General features: G+C 35.8%; 1 protein-coding gene across 3 annotated transcripts in view; it reads right to left on the bottom strand.

Moving 5' to 3' along the window:
* The window catches only part of LRRC7 (leucine rich repeat containing 7), a 432,771-nt gene that overhangs the window by 185,859 nt on the left and 226,846 nt on the right, over positions 1-20,066 (bottom strand). For all 3 annotated transcript variants that reach the window (XM_059376850.1, XM_059376851.1, XM_059376852.1), the window contains one exon: positions 7,362-7,425. In XM_059376850.1, coding sequence (XP_059232833.1) covers positions 7,362-7,425 — 64 coding nt within the window. The remainder of the gene's footprint in view (positions 1-7,361; positions 7,426-20,066) is intronic.

Here is a 20,066-nt window from a genome sequence, read left to right as displayed (position 1 = left end):
TTCTTTCAGAGATGCAAAAGTGGTTTAACATTAGAAAACCTCTATATAAATAAAATTAAAAAGTATGGGAGAAGATATTTGCAAATGACATATCCAGCAAAGTGTTAGTATCCAAACTATATAAAGAACTGATGCAACTCAACACCCCAAAAACAAATAATCCAATTGAAAAATGGGCAGAGGGCTTGAATAGACATTTTTCCAAAGAAGATACACAGATGGCCAAGGGACACATGAAAAGATGTCCAATGTCACTTATCATCAGGGAAATGCAAACGAAAACCACTATGAGTTATCACCTTACAGCTGCCAGAATGACTAAAATGAAAAACACTAGGAACAAGTGTTGGTGAGGATGTGGAGAAAAAGGAGCCCTCTTGCACTACAGGTGGGAATGTAAGCTGGTGCAGCCACTTTGGAAAAGAGTATGGAGGTTCTTAAAAAGTTAAAAATAGACCTAAATTATGATCTTTCAAACATTACTGGATATTTACCTAAAAAACAAAAAACCACTAATTCAGGTACATGCATCCCTATATCTATTTCAGCATTATGTACAACAGCCAAATTATGGAAGCAGCCCAAGTGTCCATTGACAGAAGAATGGATAAAGATGTAGTATATATACATGGAATATTATTCAACCATAAAAAAGAATGAAATCTCACCACTTGAAACTACATGGATAGCTCACAAGAGTATAATGCTAAGTGAAATAAGTCAGTCAGAGAAAGACAAATACTATATGATTTCACTCATATGTGGAATTTAAGAAACAAAACAAATGAGCAAAGGGGAAAAAAGAGAGACAAACCAAGAAACAGACCCTTAACAAACTGATGAATAAACTGATGGTTGCCAGGAGGGGGGCGAATTGGGAGACGAGTGAAATAAGTGATGTGAATTAAAGAGCACACTTATGATGAGTGCTGACTAATATATAGAACTGCTGAATGACTGTATTGTACACTTGAAACTAGTAGAATATTGTATGTTAATTATACTGGAATTAAAATTAAAAACAATAAAAATAATAAAATGATACATATTAATATCTTAAAAATCCTCTATATAATTTACAGCATTAACAGATGAAGAAGAAAAAACATTATCATCAGAAAAAAATGTTACGGAGTTTGGCATCTTCTCATGATAAATTTTCTCAGTACTGCAGAAATAGGAAGGTACGATCTGGACTCAAGAGTATCTATGCAAAACTTATAGTAAAGAATATTCTTAATAACAAAATATTTAATGCATTCATATTAATATCATAAATCAGACAGTAACATTGCTTCTAGTCAACTATTCTCAGATTATTTGATTACCTACACAGAAATCTCTAATCTATAGACCAATTATTTATATAAATAAGAGGGTTTAGATGGTAAGAAATATAAATTTAAAAAATTAAGTGGGTTACTATATACCTGCAATAAAACATTGGGACTATAAGTTTTGAAAATGTACATTTATAACTACAACAAAATGATGAAGTACTTAGAAATAAACTAAAAATGTATAAAGCCTTTTTTGAAGAAAATTTTAAAACTTCACTGAAAGATATTAAAATGGACAAATGGAGATATGGCATGCATAGAGACTCAATATCATAAAAATATCAATTCACCATAAATCAATGAAAATTAATTTATAGAATCAATAAATTTCTAACAAAATCCCAATGACATTTTTTCCCTTTTAAAGAACTTCATAAACTAATTCTAAAATTTATACAAAAACTAAGTGTCCAGATGCCCGAGTTGTAGAGATTTACTCTATCAAATATCAAAAACATTGTGTTACTTAAGATGGTGTGATTTTTGGCACCCAGATCATAAACTAACCAATGAAGCACGTAACCTTATGAATATATGGAAATCATATTTCGTTAAGAGGTTGCATTCATTCATGGGGAAAGGCAGGGCTGCTTATAAATGTTGCTTGGAAAACTATCTTTTCAGAAAAAAATAATACATTCGATGTAAAATAATTAAGCCCAGATGGAACTACACCTGACTATACATAATGAAGCCTTCAGCCTTTTAGAAGAAAATATGTGAAAAGATCTATTTGACTTTGGGGAGGCAAGAACTTCTCAAGCAAGACACAAAATATGCTAGGCATAAAAAAAAAAGTATGCATTTTATTACATTACAATTAAGAACCTCAGGTCATCATGAGACACCAAGAAGAAATGAAAAAGAAAACTGCAGAGACTGGGAGGAAGTATCTGTAGCACATATAACCAACAGCAGATTGGCATCTAGAGTATATAATAGATCTCGGTACATCTACAGGGAAATAGCATCCAATAGCAAAAATACATAAACGGGCATTTCACAGAAGTGGAAACACAAACTGCCACCAATATATGGAAAAAGCACCAGTCTCAGAAGGGATGAGGGATAGGCAGATTCTGGTCACAATGAGATGCTACTGTCAGCCATTATACTGGAAAAAATATGAAGGCTGACAATATAGTGTGGACGAAGATGTGGAACTTGGGGGCTCTTATACAGAGCTGGTAAATAAATACAACTGTTTTGAAAAAAAAACCACATTATTTTTCAAGTTGAATATGTGCACAATTAATGACTGGGAAATTCTACTTCTAAACATATGCCTTAGAGAAATTCTTATAGGAATATTTATAGTAGCAATGTAACAAAAAACTGGACAAAAATGATTGTGAAGAAAAAAGTAAATAAGTTGTAGTATAGTCATATTTTTAGAAAGCCCGAGAACAAGCAAAATGGAACTGCAATATTTAGACATACATATAAATGTAGGGTATGTTAAATGTAATTCAGGATTGTACTTGTCTCTGGGAATGAGGCAGAATTAGGTAAGAGCCTACAGGTAGCAGTATAGGACTGGTGATACTCTAGTTCATAAAAATATGGCAGTGGGTTCACAGAGACGCATTTTATTATGTTTTATAACTTAAACATATACTACATATATCATTTTATATGTATCACATTTGATATAATGAAATTTCAAACCTCTCTGATTGCACTCTTTTCTCTTAAGTTTGAATTTCAATTCACTATTTATTTTTTGGGTTCTATTTGACAGTCTTCCTAATTCAGCTGCAGAGAAAACTTCTAAAACATAATATTTGTAAGGAATTTATTTGAATTTGATCATCATGCATTAATATAAAATAGAATGCATCCTAGAATTCCAATTTGGTAAACAGAACTACCTCTATAAAAACACCTAGAACCAGTACGTATTATGCAGCAGTTACAGCGCAATTTCAAATCTCACTTCCCTGACCTCCCTCCACTCCAACAGCAGGAGATCAAGAAATCCGGCCTTTCCTGGGATCCTCCTCCCCAGTCATTCCTTTTAGGAGTGTTTTTGTGGCAGAGAGGTGTGTAGAGACCAGGAAACCTCCCACATTACAGAAGCTTCTGGTCCAGTGACAACCACTCTCTGTTTCCCTTCACCGCTGCCAACCGTGTCACTCTCCATGCTGCTGCCAGCCGGCTAGAAGCCATGCCAGCCTCCATTGCGTGGCTGCACCCTGAGCACACACACACACCACTTTGCAGTCCACTCTTGGCCTCCTCCTGGCTCAGCGCTTTTCTCTTTCTGGTTTGCAAAGAAGCTTTCTTGTTTTGTTTCTTAGAGCTGACACTTGATGAAGGTTCCTGTGATAGATTTTGGGGGCTCTGAGTGACACTTTCCTTATTATCCTTCAATACTGGGAGGGGATAGGGAAGGGAATGAGAGGCTGGGAGCTGGAAGTTGGGGCTTGATTATGGGGATGGTCATGTGTCCCTCTGTTCCTGGATCCACCGATCCCTTCTTTCTCCAGGCTCTGCTGCTCAGTCGGCTTCGTTTTCCAGTATTCTCTCTCATGGTGATTTGCTCAGGGGGCCTTCGTATTTCCACTACCAGTGCTTAATTGAATACGACTCTTAGTTCATTGGATAGATATATATATACCTAAAATACACACCTATCACAGGGCTCCTGGGGCCCATAGCAACCACCGAATCTGTTTTAGGGTCCCTGACCATTCTATGATTTTGGAAAACTTCTGATTATTCTGTGACAGTTAGAAGGCTGTCTACCCAGAGTTTTACAGAGGAGTTTTGAGAACTGATGCTACCCAATGCATCAACCTAATATTTCCCATCTCTGACCTGGCCCTGAATAATACTCATTTGAGCTAACCAAAAAGAAAATGGTGGTGGTAGGGGAAGAATATACCAAAAGTATCAATAATGGTTATAAGGGGAGAGATCATGGATGACTTTTAGTATAATTTTTACAATTTTTTTAAACTTTTTAAATTTAAAAAAAATGGACATGTGTTAATTTTATATTGACAAAAACAAGCCACAAAATAAAAAACCTCTGAGAATCCATCATGTTCTCAGAACTTTGCCCAGTATTTTCTGGTGGTTACTGCTGTTAGAAATGTAAAATAATTCTCTCTGTTTAGAATCTTTCATTAAGACAGAGGCATCCTTAGGTAGATCTTTCTACTTCAAACCTAATTTAGGATATTTACATTGAGTCTCAAGCAATGAAACTTCTGTTCTTTTTATTAGACTTTCACCGTGTAAATTTTTTTTGACTTATTGTCATCTTCTCCCCATATCTGTCTCTTTAGAATGTCACACAAAATGAATTCTCTAACAGTAATCTCCTAGGCGTTAATACCTAGTTACAGAATGGAACTTATCCCCTTCCGTACACATGACATTGTTTCTGGAGGCCTCTTATCAAAGCAAATTCTCTTATTTTCTTATTAAAAGTTGTTACTTTCAGAGAAACAATAGATAGTCCCACACATATGACTAACAAAAGCCAGACATCTGATTAAAGTGAATGACAGAAATGTGAAATTTCATAATTATACTCCCCAACTCTCCTCCCTGCTGCCAATGCCGAGTAACTCAGTATCATTGAATAAGTAGTCCAGGAACAAATGAAAAACTTTCTTCTTTTTCTTTTTTTTTTTTAAGAGACTTGCTTTGTGACTAGCATGGAATATTGGGAGTTCAAAAACAAACAAACAAAAAATGTTTCTCCTCAATGATGATTTCTTAGATACCATAAAGCATGAGTTATTATGTTTTTTAAGGTTATTTTTACTATGTCTGCTTTCAAAAATGTGTAAATATATCCTACTCATCTTTTTGGTCCACATATTTATAGATTTGATTTCCAAAGTCATATACCTGACAGAATCAAAAATTCATAGAAATATATATTGAGTGTTTATTATAGATTCTATTGCACGGAATTTTCCCCAAAAGCCTATGAGCCCAATAGCTTTTATACCCTTATTTTATTGAAGAGGACACTGAGGATAGAGAGTGAGCTATAGACCAACTGTACCTGGCTAGCTAGTGACAGAACTGAGAGTCAAACCTCAGTTGTCTGAATCCACGGTCCATGTTCTTATAACCACTAGACCTAGCTCCTCAGCAGATTGTAGCTTCTTAACAACTGATTTCTAAACTCCCAGTACAAAACAGTTTTGCCATAGCTATTCTCTACCCTTACCAATCTATCTACCTATATTATTAATAAGTGTCTACCTTAAAAAGCCTGAGGTACATTGGATTATGTACTGAATCAGTTTGCCCTCATATCCGTGTTGAGGTCACCTTGAAAACTGCCCTATAACAAAATTGAGTGCATCCAAAATAGGGCAAACCTGGTGGTATGATGTAACAGGAGGAAGGAGGCTCCAGAGTCCATTTTCCCTGGGCCTCAGTTTGCACATCACGTGCACTCTCAGAGCCTGCATGTGGGCTACAGGGTCACTAATGTATTAAGTATCAAATTAGAGAGGTATCTTCACAACAGAAACTGGGGATGGATGACATGCCTGACGCTGGAGAGGAGACAAGATACAGACTAATAGATCTAACAGACAATGACAGCTGAGTGGTGACACTGCCAGCAAGGGGGGAGCCAGCTGGTACTCATGGGGAGTAGTACATGAGCCCAAAGAACTGACTATGGTTTCAAAATTCCAGATTTAACTTAAAGGGCAGGATCAGATGCAGACATCAGGCCAGAGGCCAGCATGGCTGGCAGCACACTTCTGCAAGCCAGGCTGAGACCAGGGAGCCCCTTTCTTCAGAAAGATGTATAGCCTCCTTTGTACATGCCTAAATTCCATGTTATGAACAGAGGCAAGGGAAGATACAAAGATACATGACAGAATTGTTATGCAAAAAATATGAACACAACCCAAAGGGAACTTCTTAAATCAGACTATACTTTTAATTTCAGAAGAATAATTATCAGCTTTTACTCTCAAGGAACAGCTGATAGAGGCTTGGATAATAATGGCCAGATTAGTTATGGTCAAAGGCAAACACATCTTTGCACATTCAAGATGAAGTATGGATTATACCATGTACACTGGCATTTACTGAGAATCCCTTTTTTCCAGGCCCTGCACATGCATTATCTCATTTAGTTCTCACACAAACCCTCTAAAGGAGGAGCCATTATAATTTCCGTTTTAGAGAAATCGAAAAAGAGACTTTGAGAGGTTAAGTAATTTGCCTAAGGTCACATTATTAGCAACACAGCTGGGAGAGAATAGTTGATTACTTAATTAAATGTTTTAATTTAAAAATAGTTAAAATACATTTTAGATGAATTGCATTTCTAAAATTTGAAGATGTTCAAGAGGAGACTTCTGAATTATAAAGAGTCTACTTATGAAGGACTCTTTGCTTTCTAATTTGCATTTGAGATTTTGGTCTGCAGGCATATTTTAAAGAAAACTTAAGCCTGAAAGGAGCAGTCAGAATTCTGTCAATTTTGGTGGCAACGAGATCAAAATATGTGTTCACTAGAAAGAAACTTTCAGTACAATTGTAAATAGAAGGTCTTTAACCCCTTCTCTCCACTAAGGAATTCTCAAAGGCAGAAGTCTTCAAGGTATGAACTTCGAGTTAATCAAGTCTTTAACTCTTGTCCAACAACATAAAAGCTGTGTAAATTGGTGACCACTTTGAGCTCATTTCCATAAAGTTAACATGGCAACATGTCAAATAAGGGTTAAATGAGATAATATATGTGACATACTGAACTTGGTGCCTGCTCCTATCTGGTGCTCAAAACTGTCAATTTGCATCTGCTTACCTCGGCTGCTTCTCTCTCTTCCTCTCTTTTTTTGTGAATCTAACACTCTCTAGTTCTCTATGGTTTATCATATAGTAAAACAATCACTTTATATCCCGGGTTTCATTTTATTTTTATATTTCAAAATGCAAATGTGCACTTGGATAATTCAATACCTGGGGTTATAGAGACAAAAGAAATAATCTCCTATAGCGTATTTATAAAGTTTAGAAAATGCATTTGCTTACCAGTTCACTGAATTCATTATTGCCTAGGTCAAGTCTTTCCAACTGGGCCAGTTTGTGCATTGACCTATAACAGATGGAGAAAAATACTATTGTCAGGCAGTCCATGACACATTGCTCCAAAAGACATTCCACCCACTCCCTGTCAGATTTACCTGGCTTTATAGTGCACAGAAATGGGAGTATTTTATAGAGAGGCATAAACTGCAAATATATAACAATATATGCAAACTGCCACCTGCTTTTCATATTTCCAAAAGCCAATCTATGGTAGGAATACAGAGCTGGTTGCTTAAAACAAATCCAGAAAGCTTGTAAATATCTATACCAGTAGGAGGTATAGGGCGGGTCCACAACATCTACATTTTTAAGAATTTTCACACATTTGGGAACCAATGGGTGAAACCAATTCTCAGCAAAGCATTCTAAAACCCCACAATGGGGCCTTCATTTTATCATCAATCTTGTCATTTTCTACTTCCCTAAATAAACTTCTGTTATAGACAGTTTCTTGGATTCATTGTCTCCTAAAGATTTTGGCTGGGATACATCTCTGTAAAACAGTAAAACCTTTAGCAAGAGTTGGTGCCAAAACCAGAGGTACATTGGCCTGTGCCACATGTAATCAGCACTTTTTAAGCCATTCTCAAGTACAGCATACCATGTAAGAAAAGAGAGTGTTTTTCTGAGTTCCAAGATGTTTTTATCCTCCCACTAAGCAGAATGCTATCCTTAAGTCCTGACTATACAGAAATTCAGGAGGCATCACTGACTCAAACCTTGGAAATTTTAGTTCCTTTATCTTTAAAATGGCTACTGTAATTATTTCATAGTTTGTGTGTGTGTGTCTGTGTGTTTTTCAACATTAAAATACTATATAATACAGACACTGTCAGGCACTCAGAAACGCAAACCTGTGTGTACTCGTTGTTCATTCAGCAACTATTATTGAAAGATTATGCACCAGGCAATCTTCTGGAGTTTGGAGGACAGCAGTAAACAAACTCTTTACTCTTTACTCAAGAACAAAAACTCTTGCCCAAAGGGATTTCACATGGCATTGGTGGGAGAATTACAATAAATTACAAAAAATAATTAAGTATAAGTACTAAAATAAGTATAATAGAATAATATAAGTGCTATGGTGAAAACTTCACAGAAGAGAGAGATATGAAGAATGGATATGGGGGATTGTAATTTTTAATAGGCAGATCCAGCTAAGGCCTTATTAAGAAAATAAAATTTGAACCAGCTCCTACAGGAAATGAAAGAACATGCTAGTGCATAAACTTTAAAGCAGGAATTTGTTGCTTCTTTGAAGACATTCTAGAAGACTGTGTGACTAAAGCAGAGTGAGAGATGGGGGGAGTAAAGAGAGGATAATGAAGAGTTAGATGATATTTGGTCTTACAGCCCCACGTTAAGATGTAGATTTTCATTTTGACTTAAGATGAAGGGTCACTAAAAGGTTTTGATCAAGGTTGTGACTGAAGTGACTTATTTTAAAAGGATATTTGTGATTGCGGTCTTGTAAATAGACTGAGAAGGACAAAAGTGGAAGGCAGGAGGTCACATACAAGGCTAATGGAAGAAGCCAAATGAGAGGAAATGGTAGCTTGGAGAAGGGTGGTGGTAGTGAGGTGATGGGAAGTGGTTGGCTTCCGAACATATTTAAGATTAGAGTTAAGTGTTCTGTTGCTGAAATGTCTGTGGGGAGTAGGAGAAAGTAAAGTCAAATATAACTAAAAAGTGTGTTTTGTTCTGAGCAACTACAAGACGAATGAAGGTGTAATTGATGGATAAGGGAGACAGAGTAGAACAGGATTCTGAGTAGATCAGAACTTTGTTTTAAATGTTTTCCACCCCACTGCCACACCTTGCCACAAACAAAAAAGGTAAATATTCGAGGTGATGGATGTGTTAATTAACCAGATGGGAGGACTCCTTCCACAATATATGTATACATCAAATAATCACTGTGTAGACTTGGAATACCTTATACTTATTTGTCCATTATTCTTCAATAAAATTGAAGAAAAAAAATGTTGAATTTGAGATTTCGATTGTAAAGTCAACTAGAGATGTCAAGCACGCAGTTATATACACACACCTAGAGTTCAGAGAAGTCCAGGGAAGAGAGATAATTTGAGTGTGGTTGGCAAAGAGACAGCATCACGTCTTAAGCGTCTGAGATGACTAAGTGTAGATGAGATCAGAATAGGTCTAACATGACATGAGGATGAACCAACAAAGAACACTGAGAAGTGACAAAGGACAATCAGAGGAAAAACCAGAGGAGTGTGAAATATGTGAATCAAGTAAAGAAAGTGTTTCAAGGTGAAGCAAGTGACAAAAACTGCTGATAGATTTGAGAACTGACTACTTGACTTAATAACATGATGACTAATAGTCACTCTGGGAAGATCAATTTTCTGTTTTAAGCCTTTGCTAATGACATAAATATATTGATTTCCTATTATCTCTCAAATTTTAGGGTTATCAAGATGAAAAGTATTATTAATATTAACGAGTAGCTCATAATCTCGAGAGATATAGCTAAGACAATGGGTAATTTTTACCCAGTGGAATAAGTGTCATAGGAAGTATATGTGTAGGTTTCTAAAGAGCACAGGGAGAGGTACTTTCTCAGTGTTGGAAGTAAAAGTCTCCACTGACACCTCCTTTTGGAACACTGATCAGGCGATAAAATCAGAGGAGATGGTCTTTTTAGAAGGAAATATCAAAGGGGTGTGTTGAAAGAGATCATGGCCCATTTCAAGGAACTATAGGTTAGTAAAAACAATAAGAAGAATAGTAAGAAATAAGAAATAATATGTAGGCAGCAGTCTTATCATAAGGTCATCCATGTCAAGCCAGGGAGTGTGGTTTTAGCTTGAAGGCAATGGAAGACTTTAGAATGTAGATTGGAAGGATTTGTCAGATTTGTACTTTAGAAAGCTCACTCTGGCAGCTTCAAATGGTGTGAGAAATGGAGGGAGGATGTGCTAGGAAAGGGGCCCAATAAGACCGTCCTGAAAGGCATGTGGGATATAACTGGGGCCAGAAAGAAGACAAAGGGAATATGGATGGCACTGTGGGCAATGAAAGGTGCTCTGCTGAAGACATAGCTTGGTAATGATGATGACTGACTGGGTGTGGGAGGTAAAGGAGAGGAAGGAATTTAAAATAGTTTCGGATTGAATACGGGGAAGACTGGAATGGAATTAGAGCAAAGTGTGTGTGTGTGTGAGACACAGAGAGAGAGAGAGAAAGTTGGGGGTAGAGGGAGAGAGCCCAGAGCTCAGGTAAAGGTCTCGAGTGGAAATACAAATTAAAAAATAAACAAAGGATATTTTTTGTCTATTCCACCTGAAAATTATCCCTCTTTTTTTAGTTCACATACCGTTTGTTTTCTTTTTCATGATTTACTTGATATTTACCACTTGCTTCCTTGAACTATCAGTTTTTTTCATATGTATATCCCTCCTTTCTCCACTCAGATCTTAAAATATGTTTCAAGGTGACCAGCAGGGCCTGTGTATGACACTAGTCCAAAGATGGTTTTGAAACTGTGGCCACCATTGTAAGAAGAACATCGGTCTCACCTCTTGCCAGATCTCTACCACTGAATAGGGGCTTCCAGGAAAGGGGGTGTTTGTGGTTGGGCCCCATGAAAAGAGATTTGGATTTTCTTATGAGCCTGGGAAAATCGAGGAATGGCAGATTCTTGCAAATCTTGCTCCTAGACCACACAGTCCAGTAAGAAAATGATGAGCACCAAAGCCTTGAGAGCCAATGTGAAGGAAGTAGCCATGTATGACATATGAATGAGAATCAATCAGAGGAGTAGCAGAGCCACTTGCATCAGATTTAACCATGTAGCCTTAGGCAACAAATATTCTAGTAAGAACCACCATGAGCTGAAGACCAAAGGCCTTTCCACAATTTCCTGGATTTATGAATTCAGTAGTTCTCACTGATCCCCAAGGAAAATATCACATAAGCCCGAGAATATTTTTTTTTCCCAGCTTTAGTGGTGGAAAAAGAAGAAAAAATTAATTTTATTAAATAAAGAGATGGGGATGTCTTATACCTGAGTGTCCTAATAGTGACTTCTTAAATCATTCCTGGATTTCCAGGCCCCTAAACACTGTGATTATATTTATCAATATTTCTCATCTAAAACAGGGCCAGCTCAAATCTGGCACCTCTGTTTTTTTGTATGTAAAGATTTATTGGAACACAGCCATGCCCATTTGTTAGCATATTACCTATAGCTGTGTTTTTTTGTTTGTTTGTTTTTGCTTTTTTTGTTTTTTTTTTTTTTTACCACAGCAGTGGAACTGAATAGTTGAGACAGAGATTACAAGGATCACAGAACCCAAAACATTTCCTATTTCTGAGGGCCAACTGGCACTCAGAATTGAACACTACTCTCTAGATGTGGGCTTATTAATACAATGTATTTAAAAAAAAGAAAACCTGTTATTTCTTATCTGTATCAGTGTAGTATAAATTTGATTTCTGTTGTGAAATGATAGATAGCTGCTATGTCACTCCTAAGAATTTTTCTCTTCCTGTGCTACTTAGGCTACTACTTCTGAAACCCTCGGTTCAGAAATTCATACCTAGAAACCATTATCTTAAATGTATAACACAGTTTCCTACAATTCCTTTGCCGTTCTAAATGGGCAGTATTTTTCCTTTTTCCTTGTTGTGGAACAAAAAAAGACTTCCCCATGAGGTTTTTCTGAACTTTTCTTGAAGCTTATTTAAGTTTTGTTATGTAAAATAGCATTTTTTAATCTTAATTTTATCTTGGTTTATTTTTCTGATCCTTGTTTCCATCAGTGTTTATTATTGTCACCAAAGTTTCCTTCCATTATTATGTTCTTCTATTTTCTAGTTGTCTTTTCAATACATGATTTCTTACATTTTATATCTTTAAAATGATTATACTCTTACTTCTGTTTTTTGAAGTTACCATTCAATATTAGTTCTTACATTTTTATACCTTTAAAATTGACTGCCTCTACCCACAAGATTTTAAACAGTCCATCACGGCCTACTGCTTTTCTTCTTCCTGTGGTAGTTGTTAAACTATAATTGTTCTGTCAAATTGTCCAACAAATGTTCCTTTTAGCTGAATATATGTAATGGGTTTTAAATTTCATCAGGATATAAACAAGTAAGAAGTTGTGAGAAAAAAATATATGTTTATAAATTAAAAAAAAAAAGAATGCAATAAAAATATCTGCAATCACTCTAAAAAAAAAAAAAAAGAAAATAGATCCATGGTATTTGGCATTAGTAGTTTCTTTGTTAGTCCTAATTCATTCACTTAACTTTGTCCTTCTTACGGCAGGCACCACATGGACATTGGCGTCACCAAGATTTCTGTGAAGTTACTAAGATTTCTGGGATGAAGAGTTTCTCAACTTGGCACTACTAACATTTTGGACAGGTAAATTCTTTGATGTAGGGGCCTACTGTGTGCACTATAGAATAGTTTAGCACATCCTACACAGTCTCTACTCCAGAAAGACTTCTTTTCTAAATGGGGATAATCTTTTAAAGAATAATTAATTCAAAGTGTTGTAAGTGCTAAAGTAAAAATATGTATAGACTGCCATAGGAGCTCAGAGGAAGGAACATCTAACAGTTCAGTAATTAGGGAAATTTTAAGGAGAGGTGACATTTCGGCTGGGTTTTAGAGAACTTTGCTATATGAATCATATATATTTACATATGTGAAAAAGAAACAATGAAAATACTAAACAATGAAAATCTAAAGCTGAGGTTCTGAGATTGTAGCTTAAATCCACAATATTAACATGTATCCTTGAAGGATATAAAAAATTTTGGTCCAAAGTGAAGAAACTCTATAAAAATTCCCTTTGCAGTTTGTTGCAGAAAACCCTATGTCCTACCCTCATGGCTGGACACAGGGACTTCTAGGATACAGCTATCTTGTGCATTGAGGGATGGTTAGCAGCATATCAGCAGCACCCTCTGCAGCTTTCACAACCAACATATTTCCACACATTGTCAAATGTTCCCTGGTTGGGAGGCAGGGTGAGGCTGGAGGGTGGGAATCGTCTCGAGGTGAGATCCACCATGTTAGGGGAATATTTCAAGTTTTTTATGTTCTCTTCTTACTGATTAGTAGGAGGGTGAACATCTTATCTTCATTTGTTTCCTCCTTACTGCTCCACTGGGTTCCCCTGTGGGCTGTCCCTAAGCAGTTCGCACCAGCCTGCTTGAGGGAGGCCCTCATTTGACTATGCTCCTTCCTTACCATAAGTACCTGTGGGTCAAGGGGGAGCCTATCTCTCCATCCATTCCCTCAGGGAATCCAACTGGTGTCATTTCCCCTTACAAATGGCTGGCCTTGAAGACATGATTGCCACCATAGATGAGAGAGAACAATGTTAGGACTTGGTCACAAGTTTGGGCCACATTCTCTACTGGTAATGCCAGCAATTTGATCTTCATCTGCCTGAATCAGATATCTTCTGATTATTTAGATTCATTTGTAAGTTCACCTAGGAATTTAAAGGTGCAACTTCCAAAGTAATTGGTTGTATTAAATAATGTTAACAAGCTATGGTCCTATTAAATAAATAAAAATTGTAGAAATGCTGAAATTTCTGTGATTGTTACTTTTATCATTGCTGTTTCTCTTGACTGTAATGTTCTTCGCCTAAATCTTCTAAAAGATGGTTGCTTTTCCTCAACTCTGCTTATTTGTTTTCTCCTCACAATAGTCCATTCCATTACTTAAAATAAAATCTCCTTTGTACCTTCACCTTCTATGTTATTTTTCTCTTAGCACTTACCACTGAAAATATTTAATTTATTATTTAATTAAATACTTTATTTTACTTAATTAAATGTTTAATACTAAAAATTAAAATCTTTTTTGTTTGCTTACTCATTATTTTTACCCTGCTAGATTAAAACTCCATGAAAGCAAGTAACTTGTCGGTCTTATTCGCAGCATAAATAGCTTTTCAATCAGGGCTGTTTAATGAAGACATTCACCCATGCATGAATGAAGGATTCTTTATCAATGAGAGGTTTGAGTTCCAGAATATTTACAAAGACAAACCGCTCAATTTTTATCAGGTATTTACAATTAATTAACAGTTGCCAAGGAAGCAGCTACAATTAATTAACAGTTGCCAAGGAGATATTCTGATAGGTCTGTTTCAACAAATACCATAATGAACATACCTTAGCACCTTTATTATGAACTATGAATGATGATAAATACAGATAAAGCTGAGGTTCACTAGTCTCTGGATATGTAAATCTTGTGTTAAGTTGACTTAAGGACATTTCTAATAATAAGGGCGTTTTTGAAATTCAAATAATAAAAAATTATTTTGTGAAATATTTAGGTAAGTTTTTTGCACTTTTGAACATCTGAAACTTAACAACAAAACTATAAATGTGGAGTACTTGAGGGCATGGAGTCTGGATTCGGACTACCTGGGTCTGTATCCTGATGCTACCATTCATTAGCTGTTTGATTTTGACACATTAAAGCACACATTTCCACTCAATTCTCTCATTCTGTAATAATCCCTACTTCATAGAGTTGTGATGATTAAAATAGCTAATGTAGGAAAAGCACATAGATAGTGCCTGGTATGTGGTAAAAGCTCTATAAGAGTTAGCTATTAAAATAGGGAAGGTTTTCGGAGTTGGAAATAACTTAAGAGATTTTCTAGGTCAGAGTTTTCTAAAGTTTTCTTAAGGATTTATAGATGTTGCATGATTTAAAAAAATTTTTGGATGTCCAGGACATTTTGGCAAAGCTTGCTAAAAATGTTAAATGGAATATATCTTGAAATCTGGGATGTGAAACCTCCAGGTTTTTCATAATTCCAGTAAAATTAATGGACAGTGTTATATTAGTTTCAGGTACACAATTAGTGATTTAACAATTCTATACATTACTCTGTGCTCGTCATAAGTCTACTCTTAATCCCCCTATTCTATTTCATCCATCCCAACCCCTGCCTTTCCTCTGGTAACCTTGGTTTGTTTGGTACATTCAAGAGTCTGTTTTGTTTGCTTCTTTTTTTTTTCCCCCTTTTGTTTCTTGAATTCTACATGCTAGTGAAATCATATGGTATTTGTCTTTCTCTGACTGATTTATTTCACTGATACCTCCAGTTTTGTTCTTTCTTCTTAAGATTATTTTAGCTATTTGAGGTCTTTTGTGGTTCCATACAAATTTCAAGATCATTTGTTCCACTTCTGTGAAAAATCCTATTGGTATGCTGATAGGGATTGCATTAAATCTGTAGGTCACTTTGCATAGTATGCACATTTTAACATTTGTTCTCTCAATCTATGAGCATGGAATATCCTTCCATTTGTTTATGCCATATTCAAATTCTTTCAATGTTTTTATAGTTTTCACTGTACGGATCTTTCACTTCCTTGGTTAAGTTTATTCCCAGATATTTTATTATTTCGGTGCAATTGTAAATGACATTGTTTTCTTAATTTCTCTTTCTGCTACCTCTTATAGTGTATAGAAATGCAACAGATTTCTGTATATTGTTTTTGTATCCTGTGACATTTCTGAAATCATTTATCAATTCTAGTCATTTTTTGAAAACTTTAGGGCTTCCTATATATTATATCATGTCACCTGCAAATAGTAAAAATTTTATATCTTATTGGCAGTACTTCTCAGATGAAATGTACAAAGGTTCATTGTGATTCTCCAACAGATGCAACTAATTTAGACTTTTTCCTGTCTATGTGACCAAGGGACATTTATTTTTTCTTTCTTACAGACTAGGAGCATACTTTGAAAAATTTCTTGTTGCAGATGATGGAATTGAATTCTTGTCCATGAAAACACAGGGCTAGGCATATTTAAATAACTTATTTGAATATTTAAATGTGATCAGATCATCTTCATTTGTCTGCTTGAAATTCTGACCTGTTAGACTCTATACCTCAGCTCTCAATATTCACTTTAAGCTCTCTTTCCATTTCTCTGGACTGACTTACATATTTTCCTTAAAGACCACACTGTTTTTTGCCATTTGACCTTATGTTCCATAACTTCAGTAAAGGGATAGGCTCACTTCTCACTAGAGGAGAAATGGTGACTTATTCAAGGTCACATGGACAGTTAGTAAAATGGCTGACTAAGCCATTTCCCAGCACTGGGCAGTCATCTATATCTGCCCTGAAATATTTAGATTAACCATTGTTTAAATATGAATGTTTGTATGAAAAGCATATCCTCTACAGGTCCCTATAGTCTCTGTTAAGGGCCAGCAAACTTTTTATGTAAAGGGCCAGAATGGAAGTGTTTCAGACTATATGATCTCTGCTTCAACTACTCATTTCTGCACTGTAGTGCAAAAGTAACAACAGATAATATGTTAACACATGGACATGGCTTTGTTTCAATAAAGCTTCATTTATAAAAAACAGGGATGCCAAATTTGGACCTTAAGCCACAGTTTCCCAACCGCAGGTCTATATTGCTCTTCACAAACTCACATATAGATGGTTTTATGGGTTTTCGATTTAATTCTGGTCCCTAAAAACAGTGAAGTTTTCAAACCCTTGAATGTAAATATGATAAATTAAATTAAGAACTGAGAATATTAGGGAATTTCCAATAGATAACTATTTATATTAATTAACTACTTGAAATTTTCATTTCTTAGTATATATGCTACTGGAATCCAGGGACATTTGTTCTTAAGACTGTCATTTTGGTTGCACTTATGAAAATTAAATCCTTACTAGCATGTTATTACTTTGTAAATTTACCCAATTGCAAATCTGGAAAAAGATTCTAACTGAAGTGGAATTTTCCAATGATGGAAAATAATGTAATATCTTGGTGCATCTGCATACAGTGTATGATTTTCTTTTTATCAGATGCAGAGGTTTTATTTATTTAAATGTACAATTACCCCTGAAGCCACATAAAGTTGGCAGGACTATTGTTTCCCCATAAATTCCCAATGTAGTAACTTAGGTTTGCTGACTCTTGCAGAATTCAGCCAATTTTTGGCATGGGTTTATGCATCCCAGCTTTTAACTTGTTTTTCAAATGTGCCCAAACACTCTGTCTAATTAGTGGCTATTCATGGCACAAGGATAGGAAAACTCCTCTCCGTTGTTCATGTCCAATGTTTCTCTCTTATTGAAATAGGAAAAGAAAATTACCTTTCCATTTTGCTTAATCTCTGTCTTATGTTTAGTGAACATTTGTATTTTACAATTTAGACCTGCCAAGTTAGCAACAACATCATTCCCTTGTTTATGATTTCTTTTTAAATGACCCTCATATTAAAAATTTTTGAAAAAAATCATTCTTACAGGATAGGTACTAAACACTGGAAGGCCTAGGAATTGACATTCTTTAGAAAGGCAACTATGGGGGTGCCTGGGTGGCTCAATGGGTTAAGCGTCTGCCTTTGGCTCAGTCATGATCTCAGGGTCCTGGGATTGAGCCCCGCATCGGGCTCCCTGCTTGGCGGGAAGCCTGCTTTCCTCTCTCTCTCTCTGCCTGCCTCTCTATTTGTGATCTCTCTGTCAAATAAGTAAATAAATCTTAAAAAAAAAAAAAAGAAATGCAACCATGGGCCCAACTTATTTTGAAGAAAGATAAAGTTATTATCTTTACAAAACAGGAAAAATTAAAATATAGTGTTTGATGGCAGATAAAACATAATTTCTATGATCAAATGTTTTATATAAAAATTCTGCCTTAATTATTACTATACCTTAAACCAATGTCATAGCTATAAGTTTTATTGCTTCCCATCATTGCAATTCAACTTCCTCCTACGAATGAGAACAGCAAAATGCTAAACTGGCTTCCTGGAATTTTCCAGATGGATATGTAGCCAAACTAAACATCTATTACTTTGTCAAAGAATACTGGGAATACCATTTTTTAGACACATTTGTTAATAATTCTCATTTAGGATATTCTTCCCTGCAGTGTTTAAATTATTAGAATAAACATTTGAAATATGTAATTGACATAAAGCTGTCACATATTTTGAGCATTTCCTTTGGAAATATATTTTCCTTATAAACATTCAACATTTAAAGGCTAATGTTGATTTTATGATGACTTATTGGAAAAATTCTTTCTTGTAATTACTTAATTCTATTTCAGTGCAGAACATGAAAGAGATTCTGTATGAAGAAATAGTCCCTTAAGTAGCATCTCAAGAGTACTTCTAGTTTATACAGTAAGGAATACTTGTCCAGTAAAATAGATTAAAGTGAAAACAACTATAAGGACGGCAACTGGCTATATAGGACAAATTCTGCACTGTTCCTTTCAGTGAAGTTTGCTTAGGTAAAGGAGAGACCCACATTTCATTCTTCTTATTCTCTACAGTCTACTTGGACTTATAATCACAACTAATCATTTATTCATTCTTTACATGAATTTTCTCACTGGCCCAAAATTATTGGGCATTCCTAACTCACAACAATGCAGAAAGATGTAATGTACTTGTAAGGTTTTTTTGAGCTCTTTGTGAGGGAAAGGCACCATATAAGCAAGAACTATGACAATTATCTCTGCGGATGGCTACCTGTTGGAACTGACACTTCTAGTTTGCACTGCCACAGTCCAATCAAAATGTTATGGAGAACAGAATCAGCTATGAGGGTGCTCATCTTCACTGCCATATAATTGCAGCCTGCATTGTATGGTTATGAAGAGATTTTGAAGACTACTGAAAAAATACTTAGGAAGGCATTAGCTATTTTAACACTCTTAGAGATAACTGAGCAGGGAACAACAATGACACGTTATTTGCCTAAGAGATTTCTTTAACACATACACATGTGTGTGTGCATGTGCATGCATGCGCACACACACAACACACACACTATTCAGGCTCATAGTTTCCTGGCTATACTTCATAGAAAAATTTATCACTGGTTATACTGAATTTTCTAGATATTAATTCATGAATTTTTAAGAAAATTCATGTACTTTTACATAAACTTGGCCTTAGTTTATTGATACCCTGATGTATAATATGGATGGCTGTAACCCTGCCATGAAGGTGTCAGAGAATTTTAACTTCAGAGGATAAAAGCCTTTGAAAATAATCTTCCAAGTTAGCCATGGCTGGCAATTAATCCCAAACAACTGTCATTATCCTCCTCCCTCTTCCTTGCCAGCAGTATCTGCTCTGCATCAGAGACTGGAAATGCCAGATAATCACTAGGCACACCTCCTATGAAGCTAGGAAATGAACACATGACTCAGTTTTGGCCATTAGCTCAGGAAGAGAAGGAGGAGAGATTATGGGGTTGATTGCTGAAGGAGATTCTGAGAAAAATATTCCTCATTGATTTAAAAAAGAGAGCTGAAGGAGTAAGATGGTGGAGAAGTGGGAGACCGAGTTATAATCAGAGCCCAGGAGTTCAGCTAGTTACCAAACCATTCTGAACACCTACAAACTCAACAGGAGACTGAAGAGAAGAAGAGCAGCGATTCTAGAAACAGAAAATCAACCACTTTCCAGAAGGTAGGACGTGTGGAGAAGTGAATCCCAAGTGATGGGAAGATAGACTGTGCGGGGAGGGGCTGGCTCCTGGCAAGTGTTAGAGCAGCTGAGCACAAAATTGGAATTTTTAGAAGTTGGCTCCTTTGAGGTACTTTGCTCCAGAGGCTAACTGAGGGCT

This window comes from Mustela nigripes, chromosome 14 (assembly GCF_022355385.1).
Source record: "Mustela nigripes isolate SB6536 chromosome 14, MUSNIG.SB6536, whole genome shotgun sequence".
Lineage (NCBI taxonomy): Eukaryota > Metazoa > Chordata > Mammalia > Carnivora > Mustelidae > Mustela > Mustela nigripes.
The sequence above is the reverse complement of the archived record's forward strand: the minus strand, read 5'-3'. Positions and strand labels throughout refer to the sequence as shown.